Raw genomic sequence first — 14,341 nt, 5'->3', positions numbered from 1 at the left:
TATTTGTGATGATCAATCAACTTGGTTTGACCAATTATATTGTGGTTTAATGAATGTCATTTAATAAGAAAGTCTGTGATTTATATGGATTTATGAGATCTCATATTTGAAATTTAAATGGGGATAGAATATAATTCACATAAAAAGTAAAGTGTAGACGTTTAAAATTAATGAATATTATTTTATTATTGGAGAGAAAAATATTAATGAATATTCTAATTAATGTTGGATTGGTCAAAATAAATAAATGTTTTTTAATTAATAGGCTGGAGTCATAAAATACACTTATTGGACTTGATTGGTAATATATTAGGCATAGTAGCAAAAAAAAAAGACCCGCTATGCTTGCTAGCTCTACTAATTTATTCAACTTAATTAGTCTTAATCTAAATTAAAATTATAGTCAATTAGGTCGAAGGGGTAGGACACGCTATGCTTGCTGCTCATTCTCTAGTAATATGTTCAGAAGTATTCCATATGCACTCCTATGGCATCTAAATAGACACCACTTCTTCCATGGAAACCAACAACCTTTCCTGAGGCAACACTTGATCTGAAAGCATGACCAATCTCAACACCATAGGGTCCATATTTGGCTTTGTTTTTGTAGAATGTAATGCACCGCAAAGCTTTGAAGCTATCGCTCCCTTTAACAGGCCCACAAAATCCCGCAATACAAACCAAGAATTCCTTTGATACTTCCAGTTTTATCTACCAAACCAGAATACAAATAGGATTAGCAAAATTTTAATTAGAATTAAAATTTTTGAGCGATATCTACATATATATAATGGACCAAAAAACATTCATTCAACTTCGTTTAATGTACGTATATTTAATTTCTTGTTTCATAAAAATAATGCATGATTAATGTAACTGAGTAGTACCAATATATATAGATATATGTACGTATCTTGTCCGTTTTCGTGCCACCAGTACCACCAACCTTCCTAGAATGCTGGAGTACACCATACTCATCTCCACATTTGAATGAAATTGAATCGATGCCACTTCCATGAACGATTTCCATCCCAATGATCCCACCATTATTTTCCACGAAGCTCCACCGGTCTCCACCTTCACCTCCCCACAGCCCAACCGTCAAGAACTCCTCCATGTTGCAAAGAGATATTGATGATCACTAAGAGAGAACAAAGAATGCCGTCTCCTTTTATAACTGAAGAGAGATGCTACAGGACAAGACCTGTCCATATATACCGGTTTCTAGGCGAAGTAATAGTATCAGTTTAAATACAACTTATTTTGCTGAAATTAAAAATTTATTGCTGAAAGTATCATACCACTTAGTATAGTGAAATTTATAAATAGTACCAAAAATATAATAAAGCCAATAAATAATAATAAAAATAAGTTAAATAGTAAAATCACATAGTAATAAGATTTAAGATTTTTTCTCTCGTTGGATTCTAGGCAAGTTGTATCCCGCTGTCTAGCACTTTAGATTTGCACGCAAAATTTAAAAATCAACTCCAACTAAAAACAGAAAATCCGGATATCTCTCTATTCCTCCTTTCACTTTTTTTACTTTTCAATCCCCAAGTGTCTTCCTCTTATCGGTAGAAAATCTACCACTTATCTTCAAAAATTATTATTGACAGAGAAGCTTCCAATGGACGGATCAGAAGGGCATCATGTCACTTTGCACTATGTTACCTGTTCTTACATTAGTACTAATTTTCATCTTGGGCAAGAGTGTAGGAAACTCTCCCATATGATTGTCCCTGTAGTTTTTCCTTGCAGTACAAGGTTTCCTGAATGGCCGAATCCAAGAGTTGGGCACTCGAATTGGCAACAGAATCTGTAACATTTGATGACCAAAGAATCTCTTTTTTTCCATCAAGTACTACAAGATTGCCATCCTCAGATATAGTAAGAAGCCCAGAAGAATCATTGAGTGGTGTCTCTCTGTTAGCTACCCATACAACAGTGAATACAGAAATGTTTCCATACCATATTCCAATGTAGCGATTGGTAGAATTTACAGGGCCGAAGAGTCCCAGTTTGAAAGCACTCCCATTGGAGACTGTTGCCAGGGTCTTTGTTGGATTGAGAATATGTGATGGTGTCTATAGCAACACCAAGATTTAAAAAGCAACAAAGGACAAACAACAAGTTTCTATTGCTAAGAAGTCTCATAACTTGATCAGCTTCAACCTACTAAGGGTGTGAGAATGCAAGGCAGTGGAGCCTTGTTCTTCTATTGGTAGTTTTCTGCTAGTTAGGCTATCCAATCCAAGTATCCGTAACTTTCAAAAGTCTTACTTAATGCGAAGGGAGTCAAAAATAAAAACACCTTTCAAAAGTCTTACTTCTCAGAATATTAGAAATCAAAGGGGTTTGTTACCTGCGGTAGAATAACAAGGTTTATCTATCGTTGTTGCAAGTGTAGAAGTTGCTATAACTGTAGAATATACTGCGGATTAAAAAATAGAATTGGTCAGCTCGTCAACTGGCCATATGTCAAGAGCAAGACCGACTCAATATAATTTGAGGTTTAATAATGTGGTAACTTTCGGAGCAAGTCTAAGTATCTAAAACAATTCATAACTATTAGAGTTGACTCATATTTGTTACTGAGTCACTGAGTTAGGGGACCTTATGTGCGTAGTGGAGTGGAGCGCAATAAAGCGTATATCCCAAAGACTTCTAGAATTCATCCTTATGTGAGGAGATAGTATCTTGTGTAATGTCTGTATGCAACTAATGTCGTACAACATGTGTGGTCTAAAAGTGTAGTTCCCATCTACTATTAGACATGGTTGCATGCAACCGATGTATATATTAGAAATTATTAAACCTTATTTGAGAAGAATGTTGCACAAAAGAATACATCATAGCTAGGCCTAGCCATTGTGTGAAAGACCACAAATATACATCCGAAGGTGTTAGCCAAGTGTGACAGCACTAAGATTGTTGTCGCACAGAGAGTGGAGGAACTACTAATTGAAATAGAAATCAAATACAAAGAAGGATAGGAGTGACCAACATTCAGTGTGATTCCCTATGACACATCTAATGTGTAATACTTGGACCTTATTCAAGTCATATCTCAACAGTTTTAAAAGAAAAAAAAAAAAAAAAAAAATCAAATGCATCCTTACTTTTTGAAAATAATGCAAAGGATTTATATAATTTCTTTTGCAAGCAATATTTCCTTTTGGGAAACATTCCCATCTCCTCTTGCCCAATTTTTGTGGTTTGCCCAATGAGTATTTCTTGTCAAAAAATTAAATATAATTTTCTTGAATTACCCTCATTTTAAAATAAAATAGAATTAAAAAAAATTGGTTAGACAAATAATGTCTGTCTATTTGCATGAGGAAGCGAATATGTTTTCTTCTTATTTTTTATTTTTTGGTCTAAGTTTTGCAGAGAAGATACCACAATTGGCACTACAAAGGTTCAATGGTTCCACACTTCCACGCATTCTGATTCTTTTTATTTTTATCTAGCTTATGTCTTTGCCTATTCTTTACATTTTGGATTGCCTAAGAAATTTATTTTGGAATCATATATCTTTGCACCTTGAAAACCAATATATAAACAAACATCACTACTCTCTCACGACACCACCAACTTCCTAACCGAATCCCAAACCATGTTCCATAGTGACCACTCTCTTCCTCCTCTCCATAACCAATCCAACCTTCTTCATCACACAATGAACTTCATTGGCATCATCATGCACTTTTGAATGGGTGGAATTAATAATATATGTGTAGAGCCATTTTCCCTCCCTTTAATGGGATTTGCTAAAGCTAATGATATATGGCACTTTATGGCCACAAAAGCAAAGACTTTCTTGAGAAGGTGCTTCATGTGGGCTTTCTCAATGTTGATGCACGCCCTCTCTATAATCAATTTACTTGAATTGACATTGCATTTTAGCTTTGGAGTGTTGATGCCCTCTCTATAATTAATTTACTTGCATTGACACTGCACTTGAGCTTTGGAGTTGCTGGGAAAGATAATATTGTCCTTATGTATAATATTTCCAAAAGTAGCCTAACCAAAAAGTTCAAACTTCAAGACATAATTCATTTGTGTGGACTGTCTATTTTATTATTTTATTTTTTAGAATTAGAGGGTTTGGAAAAAAAAAAAGAATTCATTTAAACCCTAAGAGCATTCACATCCTGAATTTTTTATCCTTTTTTATTTTACCATCTCAAAAAGCTACTTTATCAATTATACCATACTATTTTAGAATACACCCAACATCCCAACTTTTATTTTCTCATTCTACTAATTAAAATAATATATATTGCCTCTCTCTCTCTCTCTCTCTCTCTCTCTCTCTCACACACACACACACACACATTATTCTATTCATCTTTTTTTCACTATCTCTCTCTCTCTCTCTCTCTCTCTCTCTCTCTCTCTCTCTCTCTCTCTCTCTTTCATCCACCCATCACCACCACATCTGCCACAAGAAACACACCCCCACCACCACGAAAAAATCCATTACCACCACCTCTGCCACAAAAAAATGACCACCAACACCATGAAAAAAAAAACCCACCCTACCACTGGGAACAAAACTCATAAATCCATCACCACCTCCACCCACAAAACCCACCAAACACCACAGCCACAGCCACAGTGAGAACCATACCCATAGGACAAAATCAAACCCAAATCAAATACCCACCAAACACTACAACCACAACAAGAAGCACCACTATAACGCCGCCACCACCACCAAATCTAGAAACCACAGCAGGAACCACCACTATGCCACCAGGTATTCTTGTACATTCACATGGTGGCTATATATCCTTAAGAAAATATCGATAATTATATATATATATATATATTGAATAAAGGCTACCCTTGTTACATAATATTATCAACTTTGATCCAAATATCATCTTTATTTTTTGCCAAAAAAAAAAAAAACAATAAATCAATTATACAAGTAAACAAACAAATGAGAATCTTTATTTCATTCAAAAGAAATTTACAAATAGATGAGACACTCAACTCAACCAAACAGAACAACACCAAAATGACGACAACAACACCACAATAGTTTTCAAATAACACAGAATAATTGGGCTATTATCCCCCATTTTAAAGAACGGGAAATGTGTCTCACTTTATTTAAGTAGATGAGTTTTCCCCATTCAATCATTCCCTTCAAAACCAATTAAAAAGAAACATTTTCAACTGGTAGATTATTTATGAATGCTGCTCATTCTCTAGTACATAACATGTTCAGAAGTATTCCATATGCACTCCAATGGCATCTAAATAGGCACCACTTCTTCCATGGAAACCAACAACCCTTTCTGGGGCAACACTTGATGTGAAAGCTTGACCAAGCTCATCACCATAGGGTCCATATTTGGCTTTGTTTGTGTAGAAAGTAATGGACCGCAAAGCTTTGAAGCTACCACTCCCTTCAATAGGCCCATAAAATCCCGCAATGCGAATCAAGAATTCCTTTGATACTTCCAGTACTTTTATCTACCAATGCGAATCTGAGCACTTTTGTTTTGTGTAAATTTTTTTTTTCTTTTTGATAATTCAATAGTCTGGGAAAGAAATTTGATCCGTGAATGTTTTCATTGTAAACACCAAAAAATACCGATTGAGTTACAAAGTTTTGGGTATTACCTTTACTTTGAAAATCTTGTCAACAAAAATTGGTTTAGCTATTGTGCTTGTTTGGTATAGCTTTAAAAATAAAAATAATTAAAAAAATAAAAAACATATTTGCTAAAAGTAAAATTTAGGTATAGTTCCTGAAGTGCTACATTTTATATTCTCTAATTAGACATACATACATAAACTTATAGCAAAGAAAGAGAAAAAAAAATTTGTATATAGTTTAAGAAATAAGAATCGGCTTGGGTCCAGTGCTTTGTGCATTTAACCCATTAAGATTTTGATACATGTTAAATAATTGTAACGTGTTTGCATCTCAACGGGTTCAATGCACATGAGAACTAAACCCAACTCTTGCCCTAAGAAGTATATGTAGTTGTATATAATTATAAGAAATTCCTCATAAGCAATGTAAAATTGCAAATACGATAGACGATATCATGGAACCGGAACTCCACTCAACCTAGATTTGGAAGTATCAATTCAAAAAGATATAAATTGAAGAATTTTGTAATAAATGGATTCAAATTTAGACCCTTTGTATGGGTTTTGTTTTGGGTTGGACCCATCAGGGTGGGTTGGATTTATATCTCTTGAGAATAAGCTAATGGGTCTAGACTTACTGAAAAGCATATAAAAAATTGGAGTACGAGGTTTTTTCAAGAGGCCCAGCTAGCTAGATCAGTAACATAAGGATTACCTTGGTCCATCAATATCTCAGCATTCTTTAGCCACTTGGCCTTTGGGCTCAAAGTGGGGGTGAGAGAATTTGTTTTTGTTTTTGTTTTTGTTTTTTATGTTTTGTTGTTGTTTTGAGAATCATGTTTAGGATATCGGGGTATTTTGTCAAGTTTCCAATAAAGATATCTAAGGTATAAATTTCTCAACTCCTAATTGTCAATATATCAAAAACGTTAAGGATATCAATTTGCATAATTAACATAAAAAAGAACAAAGAAAAATTTTGCATGGAAATTGGTGAACTTTATCTCTATTTGTGATGATCGGTCAACTTGGTTGGACCAACGATATTGTGGTTTAATGAATTTCTTTTAATAAGAAAGTCTGTGATTTATATGGATTTATGAGATCATACTTGGAATTTAAATGGGGATTGAATATAATTCACATAAAAAGTAAAGTATAGACATTTAAAATAAGTGAGTATTATATTACTATTGGAGAAAAAATATTAATGAATATTCTAATTAATGTTGGATTGGTCAAAATAAATAAATGTTTTTTAATTAATAGGTTGAAGTCATCAAATACAATTATTGGACATGATTAGTAATATATTAGGCACAGTGGCAAAAGAAAAAGAAAAAAGAAAAAGAAATGCTAGCTCTACTAATTTATTCAACTTAATTAGTTTTAATCTAAATTAAAATTATGGTCAATTAGGTCGAAGGGGTAGGACAATTGAGTGGACACCATCCTGATAGTTAGATACTTAATTTTCTTCTTCCTCCTTGTAAGCACCAACTAATTGAGTAACTTGTATGTATTATTTATCAATTTCCTCATTCAACATTTCCTAAAAAAATTCCTCAATCAATAATTGAATCTCTCATTCTTCCTTCCTTGAAGATTAAATGTGTTGAATTATAAAAGCTCATCATTTATTTGGTTGACTCATATGCACTCTTTATCAATTTCTCAATTAACATATCATTTGTTGTCACTTTTACCCATGTTATTTTAGGCCCCTCCTCATGTTCCTTTTCATTCCCCAACTTGAATTGAATCATTTTTTTAATACATTGATAATTCCCATTGCACATGACTAAACCATCTTAAATCTCCCCCATATTTTAAAAATACAAGCTAAATCTACCAAACAAATGACTTCATTTGTACAAAGTAAACCCTATTAACCTCTCTTTATCTTTTTCAACACAAACCATCCCTACCCATAAATTGTTGGAGCATTTTAATATTATTTAATTAAAATGAATAAATATTACAATATAAATATAAAGATGTGGGAGTTACTATGGAAGATAAGAAATCAGTAGAATGTTTAATCCCACATTGAAAATGAGAAAGACTTTTTTATTCTTATTAATTGTGGTGATTAATGGGCTAATATGTATTAATTAAGATATTGGGCTAGATACGTACACAAATGATAGGTGGAGGGAGGAGATTCTAGTCATATGGCATTTGTTAGGCTATTGTATCTTGAGGAAGACAAGTCAGAGAAGGTTTGCACCGGTTACAATGTTTAGCCAACTAAGGGCTTGAATCCCTTTAAAGAGTAGGAGTGCCGCACCTCAATCCAAATAGTGTTGTATATTTTTTATCTTCAAATTAATAATATTCAGAAGTATTATTTAATTTCTCTTGTGTTTCTTCCATTATTATTGTGTTTGCACCAACATAAACAAACAACTTCAATTCCAGTTTTATATTTTCAAACATCCTTAATTAGTCTCTTTACAATATTTTTTTATTGTAGTTTTTAGTTAGGTCAATTGGTAAAATTCAATACTATTGATGATGCCAAAATCGTTAGTGAGTTAATTGTCCACACACGCACTAATTAGGGTACCTGAAGAACAAAAAGAACGAAGAACCTACAAAGAGCATCGGTGGGGTGCTGGCCAAAAGCCTTTTAAAAGTTATTAGTGATAGAAGGATCTCCAATTACTCAAGAAAGCAAGAGCTAGGAGATTTCACGTACCTCATAAAAGTTAAGGTTTGATAATTTATATAGTCGTGGAGAGCTGATCTGAATCCCTCGATTTTTTTGTAGAGAAGATATGGAATTATTGCCTTGAGATCCTAGAGCTTTCCATCCCATATTAGGAAGATATGTATGTGGGGAAGAATCTTTGGACGTTGTGTGTAAGCCATTTTCATATAGGGATGTGTAAGTGGAGGACAGGTAAGTGCTCGTGGGACCCGTCACATCTGCCCGTCGGAGTCGGCACGTTATTCACCCGTTGGGCTTAGCATGGATTGTCGGTATGTCGGGCTTTGCAAGTTACCTAACAAGTCTAGAGAAGCCATTGGTTAGGAAGGGAGGGCGATGATTACAGATGGACCAAAGAAAATTCATTAATATTCCCAATGCGCTATGACGGGATGCCTGACAAATCCAAGAGCTTTAAATGTTGAAAATGCCCTTATGATTAAAGAGCAATCATTACAGAGAGAACACACATAAGCTATACACACACATACACACACACACACAAACACACTCAATGGGAATCACTTCGATTCCATATAACCCCATAACTATTGAAATACACCGTTAATCCTCCAAAGTTATAACTCTATTTCACTATTTCTCCTACAGTTTGTTTTGATGTTATGTGTGGCAGAATTTGGCATTTTTTTTGAGATAGTCAGAATTAGGCATTTGAATACCAATTTATCCCTTTCTACAAAACATAAAACTGCGGGTAAATTGATCTTCTAATATTAAATTATGTTAGAATTAATATCAAAACAGAGGACGTGAAGTATTTTTGAAAATGGAGAATGGAGGGTCAATCGAGCATTCCAATAATTTAGTTTTGGTAGGTGAAGTGTAATTAGAGTTATAGTTTATAATGAAAAGTGAAATTAGCCTATTCATTCTCATTCTTAAAAAATGAATTTTTTTAAAAAAAAAAAGGGGAAAGAGAATGCTTGAGTAAGAGAGTAGGGTTATACCAAAGAGGGAGACAAGAATCGCTTTTTGACTCTGTAGGAGTTCTTTTCCTCCTCCTTCTTCCTTCTTCACTTTTCCTCTTTGCCAAATAAAGAATCAAACTCAAAAGCTCTCTTCATTACCTCATTTTATTCCAAAACCCCACAATTCTCAAGCTTTTTCAATTTTATTTTTGACCCTTCAAAAAGAAATGAAAAACAAAAGAAGCAAAAAAAAAAAAGCAGCTGTAAAATAAAAAACAATAGACTTTGTCTCTTACCAATAATACTAGGCAGCAGTTGTTGTCTCAAATACAAAACATAGTATGCGGAGAAAATCACAACCGTGCTTTAATCTCCTCCTCTCTCATCTTCGTTGTTGCTCCTCTTATCAACAACACTCATATTTTCACTCCTTTCATCTTGTAAAGCTCTCACAGTTTTTACTGCTAAACCCTTCCTCCGATCATCACACTCAATGTCAAAGTTACAGAACTGGTAGCTCTAAATTGGGTTCCTCTTCATTCTTTGGTTCTCATTTTCAATCATCAAAGTGATTCATTTTGTTGGGCTTGGTTTCCTTGGATGACAACAACAAGCTTCAACGTCACCACTATTCCTCTCATTGCAGTAAAGTTCTTTACTCTCTTTCTCTGTGTGTGTGTTGAAAATTTTATTGTTTCTGAAAATTTTATTGATTTTTGGTGGTGGTGGCAGATTTTTTTACCAGGGCAAAGCAAATACAAAAGATTGAAATCCGGGATGAACATAGGTAAAGATATGTTATCTTATATCTGTTTTTGTATTGTTTGTTTCTGTTTTTACCTTTGCAATTGGGTCTTGAGTGCTAGGTGAGGATTGGAAATGTTAATTTTTTTTTAAAATTTTTTTGTGAAGGTGGGGTTTTTTTTTTGGAAAATGAATGTGGCAAGGAATTGTGTTATGTACTTTTTACTTTTGAATTTCATTCCCAGAGTGCACAAAGTTTATCTGGAGCCTGGAGGAGTGCATTGTGTCGCTTGAAAACTTTTTTTCCAAAGAGAGATTATGCATAACATAAAAAGGTAGTATTACCGTAAAAACCCAAGTTATCAACCCACTATTAGTTTGTATTGATCTGAGCCTCACAGAGGCGTGAGAGATGCAGAGTGAGAAGACCCAGGGAGAGAATGAAATTTTTAACATGTATAGTGTTATGGGCTTTAGGCCTAACTAGATTACTTGTATAACACACATTCTTGTACTACATCTTTACTTGTATTGCACTCCTATGCCTCCTATATAAAGGTATACATGTATATTCTTTAATTGAGAAATACAATACAATTATTTAGCATTTCTAACATGGTATCAGAGCTACTGCTCTGACATTTTCTTAGCAGTCTTGTCTTTATTGGTGTTACTCCATCACTTCCACTGTCACAGCAGCTGCCGCAACCTTTCGCCGTTGAACCTCCGACGTCTTCCAAACATCTTCCTTTGGTTCTGGACCTCGCCATTGAGGAGTTCCACACTGCAAAGACAACTGTCTTTTTCAGCACCGCCGCGCATCCTACTCTAATCAATTTTTTGTAGGTACCACTAAGTTCGTCTTGCACCGATCTACAAACTTGTGGAAGCCTCGAAGCCATCAGAGACCGCACGCTCCCCTAGCACCACCCACAAAGGTTCAGCTTCGCAGCTCACGCCCCACTGCACAGCTGGGTTGTTGATCCATGCACTCCCATGCGCCACATCTGCCGGTCACGCGCATCCACGCGCTCGCACGCGCCTCAACCCTCGTACTGACGTCATCTTGCCACGTCAGCCGTAGTTGCATCATAGCTAACGTCACTTGCTTACATCAGCCGTTGACGTCATTGTTTGACTTCTGGTGGTTTGAACTTTTAGCTAGTTTGACCGTTGACCTTCAACAGGGTTGACCGTTGACTTTTTTGTAACTCAGGTGCTTTTTACCTAGTTTTTTGTGTAGATTTCATTTTTGCAGTCCATTTTTGCATATTTTTCTTCTAAATGAAAAATAAGGACATGTCTTCTTCCTTTTGCAACAATCATCACCGACAATCTAGCAAATGTTTTTGCAGTTTTTGCAAACGTTTTGCTAAACATTTGTTAAATCAGCTGCAATTTTTGCAAACATTTTGTTAAACATTTGTTCATCCAAATTATTATTCCAAGTTTCAAAGTTCTATTGGAATCGAGCTTCAAAAACTTTGATTTATCGAAACTTCATCATATTCAAGCTCTGAAATCTTGAAGAACTTTCACCACAAATTTTTTGGAGATAAAAAACATTCGAAGAGCACATGTAGAGTCATCACAATTACGTTTTAAAGCCCCTTCAATCCACTTTCCAATTGAACTAGAGGCCATTGTGTTTGAATCAAAACTACATCGACGCAAAACTTGAATTGTAGAGTTATCTAAGGATAACAAATAAGATGACTTTTTTCTATTGTGTTATAATATAAATATAGAGAATTGTACCTTCAAATTCATCAATACAAAAATACATTTGTTAAACATTTTCAATTTCTTGATTTTCAAACTTGATATTTTTGCTTTTACAATCACCTATATCTAATTAATTTATTACCAAATCTAGGTTAAGAAAATATCAGCCCTCCTGATTTAAGCAAAGACAAAGAAAAACCGTAAAGCAATAATACGAGTAAATAGACGAATGAGCAACTTTATTTCATTCAAAAGAAATTTACAAATAGATGGGACACTCAACTCAACCAAACAGGACAAACACCAAAACAATGACAACAACACCACAACAATTTTCAAATAACACATAGAATAGGGCTATTATCCCCCAACTTAAAGAAGAGGAAATGTACACCTCACTTTCTTTAAGTAGATGATTTTTCCCCATTCAATTATTCCCTTCAAAACCAATTAAAAAGAAACATATTCAACCTATAACTATAGGTCTTTCAAGCATAGTTATAGACTTGTTGGACGGATAGTTACAACTTTTAGGCCACGTCTAAAAACACGGTTATAGAAAACGTGGCTATAGATTAAATTAACCTATAGCCATGTTTTTAGGAGCTATAGCTGCGTTTTTAAAACGTGACTATAGCCCGCGTTTTTTGTAGTGGTAGTAGATTATTTATGAATGCTGCTCATTCTCTAGTAACATGTTCAAAAGTATTCCATATGCACCCCTATGGCATCTAAATAGGCACCACTTCTTCCATGGAAACCAACAACCCTTCCTGGGGTAACACTTGATGTGAAAGCTTGACCAATCTCATCACCATAGGGTCCATATTTGGCTTTGTTTGTGTAGAATGTAATGGACTGCAAAGCTTTGAAGCTACCGCTCCCTTCAACAGGCCCATAAAATCCCGCAATGCGAATCAAGAATTCCTTTGATACTTCCAGTTTTATCTACCAAACCAGAATACAAATAGGATTAGCAAAATTTTAATTAGAATTAGAATTATATATGTAAGCTTGTAAAGTTTATTGTATGTTCTACACAGCTCAACTAACAAATCAAAGTAACATGCAAGCATGGTATTGTAACATCTTTGTATAGTGTTTCAGAATTATAATTGTAATTTTTTTTTTCATATTTAAATAATGACATTGTAATAGTTATTCTTATTATATATTTATTTACCGGATCAATTGGCTCTCCGCCTTCTCCCCCATGCTTCGGTGACAAAACAGACTCTCCGTTTTTGCTTTGATACGACACACGAATTGCATGAATCACTGAATCTCCAACGTACAAATGCAATTCACGGATTGCCGGAAAAACTCCATCATCCCATTCCATCCCGCCATGCCCACCCCAAGGCCCAGGTCCTCGAGGAACAGGTAAAGCCATTTTCAAAGTATTGTCCTGCTATTAATTAAACAAGGACAACAATTGTAAATGAATAACATTCATTAGGGTCAGTTTAAAAACTGTTTATTTTCTTAAAATTAAATTTTTTTTGCGAAAAGTACTTTAAATAAAAGCAAAAATTAGTTAAAATAGTATAGTGAAGTGCATAAATAGTATTAAAAAATGCCATGAAGCTAATATATAATAACAAAAATAAGTTAGCAGATTTTAATTTGTCCAAACGTAAGCTTAGTCCTCGAATAAAACATATGCACGCATGAACTTTGGGAAACATTATACAATGACGTCGACCAAACCTTTTTCTGCGGTATTTTCACATAGGCCCCAATGGCATCAAGCAAAGTACCCGAACGGCCATGGAATCCAACAATTACGCCACCCTCCGTACTGTAGGAAAATGGTTGACCGGTCACAACTCCATAGGGTCCATACTCAGTACCCTTATTTGTTTTAAAACTTAGAGAACGAATTATAATATGCTGCCACAAGTCAGCAACTGTACCGCTAATGGATGTCAGGTACTCTTCAGGCCAGTTGAGCGATATCTACATATATATAATAGACCAAAAAACATTCATTCAACTTCATTTAATGTACGTATATTTAATTTCTTCTTTCACAAAAATAATGCATGATTAATGTAACTGAGTAGTACCAATATATATATGTACGTACCTTGTCAGTTTTCCAGCCTTCACCAGTACCACCAAACTTCCTAGAATGCTGGAGTACACCATACTCATCTCCACATTTGAATGTAATTGATGCGATGCCATTTGCATGAACGATTTCCATCCCAATGATCCCACCATTATTTACCACGAAGCTCCACCGGTCTCCACCTTCACCTCCCCACAGCCCAACCGTCAAGAACTCCTCCATGTTGCAAAGAGATGATGATCACTAAGACAGAACTGAAGCGAATTGTGTATTATTTTTTGTTGCCTTACGATGAACAAAGAATGCCATCTCCTTTTATAACCGAAGAGAGATGCTACAGGACAAGACTTGTCCATATCCATATATACCGGTTTCTAGGCAATGGGATAAGGTGTAAGATTTTTTTCCCCCACGTGTCTTCCTCTCATTGGTATTGGTAGAAAATCTCTCACTTATCTTCAAAAATTATAAATTTATTCATCTCTAGGCAAGTTGTATGTCTTGAGATTTGCACGTTCTATTTTTTTTTTTTAATGCTAA

At 34.7% G+C, this 14,341-nt stretch overlaps 2 protein-coding genes across 3 annotated transcripts; both read right to left on the bottom strand.

The window, feature by feature from the left end:
- Positions 1-462: 462 nt before the first annotated feature.
- LOC142635872 (agglutinin-like) lies at positions 463-1,117 on the bottom strand. Its single transcript, XM_075809933.1, has 2 exons — positions 947-1,117; positions 463-711 (listed from the first exon to the last, which is right to left on the bottom strand). The coding sequence occupies exons 1-2, from the start codon at positions 1,115-1,117 to the stop codon at positions 463-465; spliced, it is 420 nt and encodes a 139-aa protein (XP_075666048.1).
- Positions 1,118-12,290: 11,173 nt separating this feature from the next.
- Positions 12,291-14,108, bottom strand: LOC142636355 (agglutinin-like). Of its 2 annotated transcripts, none has more exons than XM_075810546.1 (4): positions 13,817-14,108; positions 13,438-13,686; positions 12,911-13,138; positions 12,291-12,675 (listed from the first exon to the last, which is right to left on the bottom strand). In XM_075810546.1, the coding sequence occupies exons 1-4, from the start codon at positions 14,021-14,023 to the stop codon at positions 12,427-12,429; spliced, it is 933 nt and encodes a 310-aa protein (XP_075666661.1). In that variant the 5' UTR covers positions 14,024-14,108; the 3' UTR covers positions 12,291-12,426. The 2 variants fall into 2 exon arrangements, with proteins under 2 accessions (XP_075666661.1, XP_075666662.1); XM_075810547.1 differs by having other exon boundaries at positions 12,911-13,135.
- Between the last annotated feature and the right edge of the window lie 233 nt (positions 14,109-14,341).

Source organism: Castanea sativa, chromosome 5 (genome assembly GCF_040712315.1).
Source record: "Castanea sativa cultivar Marrone di Chiusa Pesio chromosome 5, ASM4071231v1".
NCBI classification, from domain to species: Eukaryota; Viridiplantae; Streptophyta; class Magnoliopsida; order Fagales; family Fagaceae; genus Castanea; species Castanea sativa.
The sequence above is the reverse complement of the archived record's forward strand: the minus strand, read 5'-3'. Positions and strand labels throughout refer to the sequence as shown.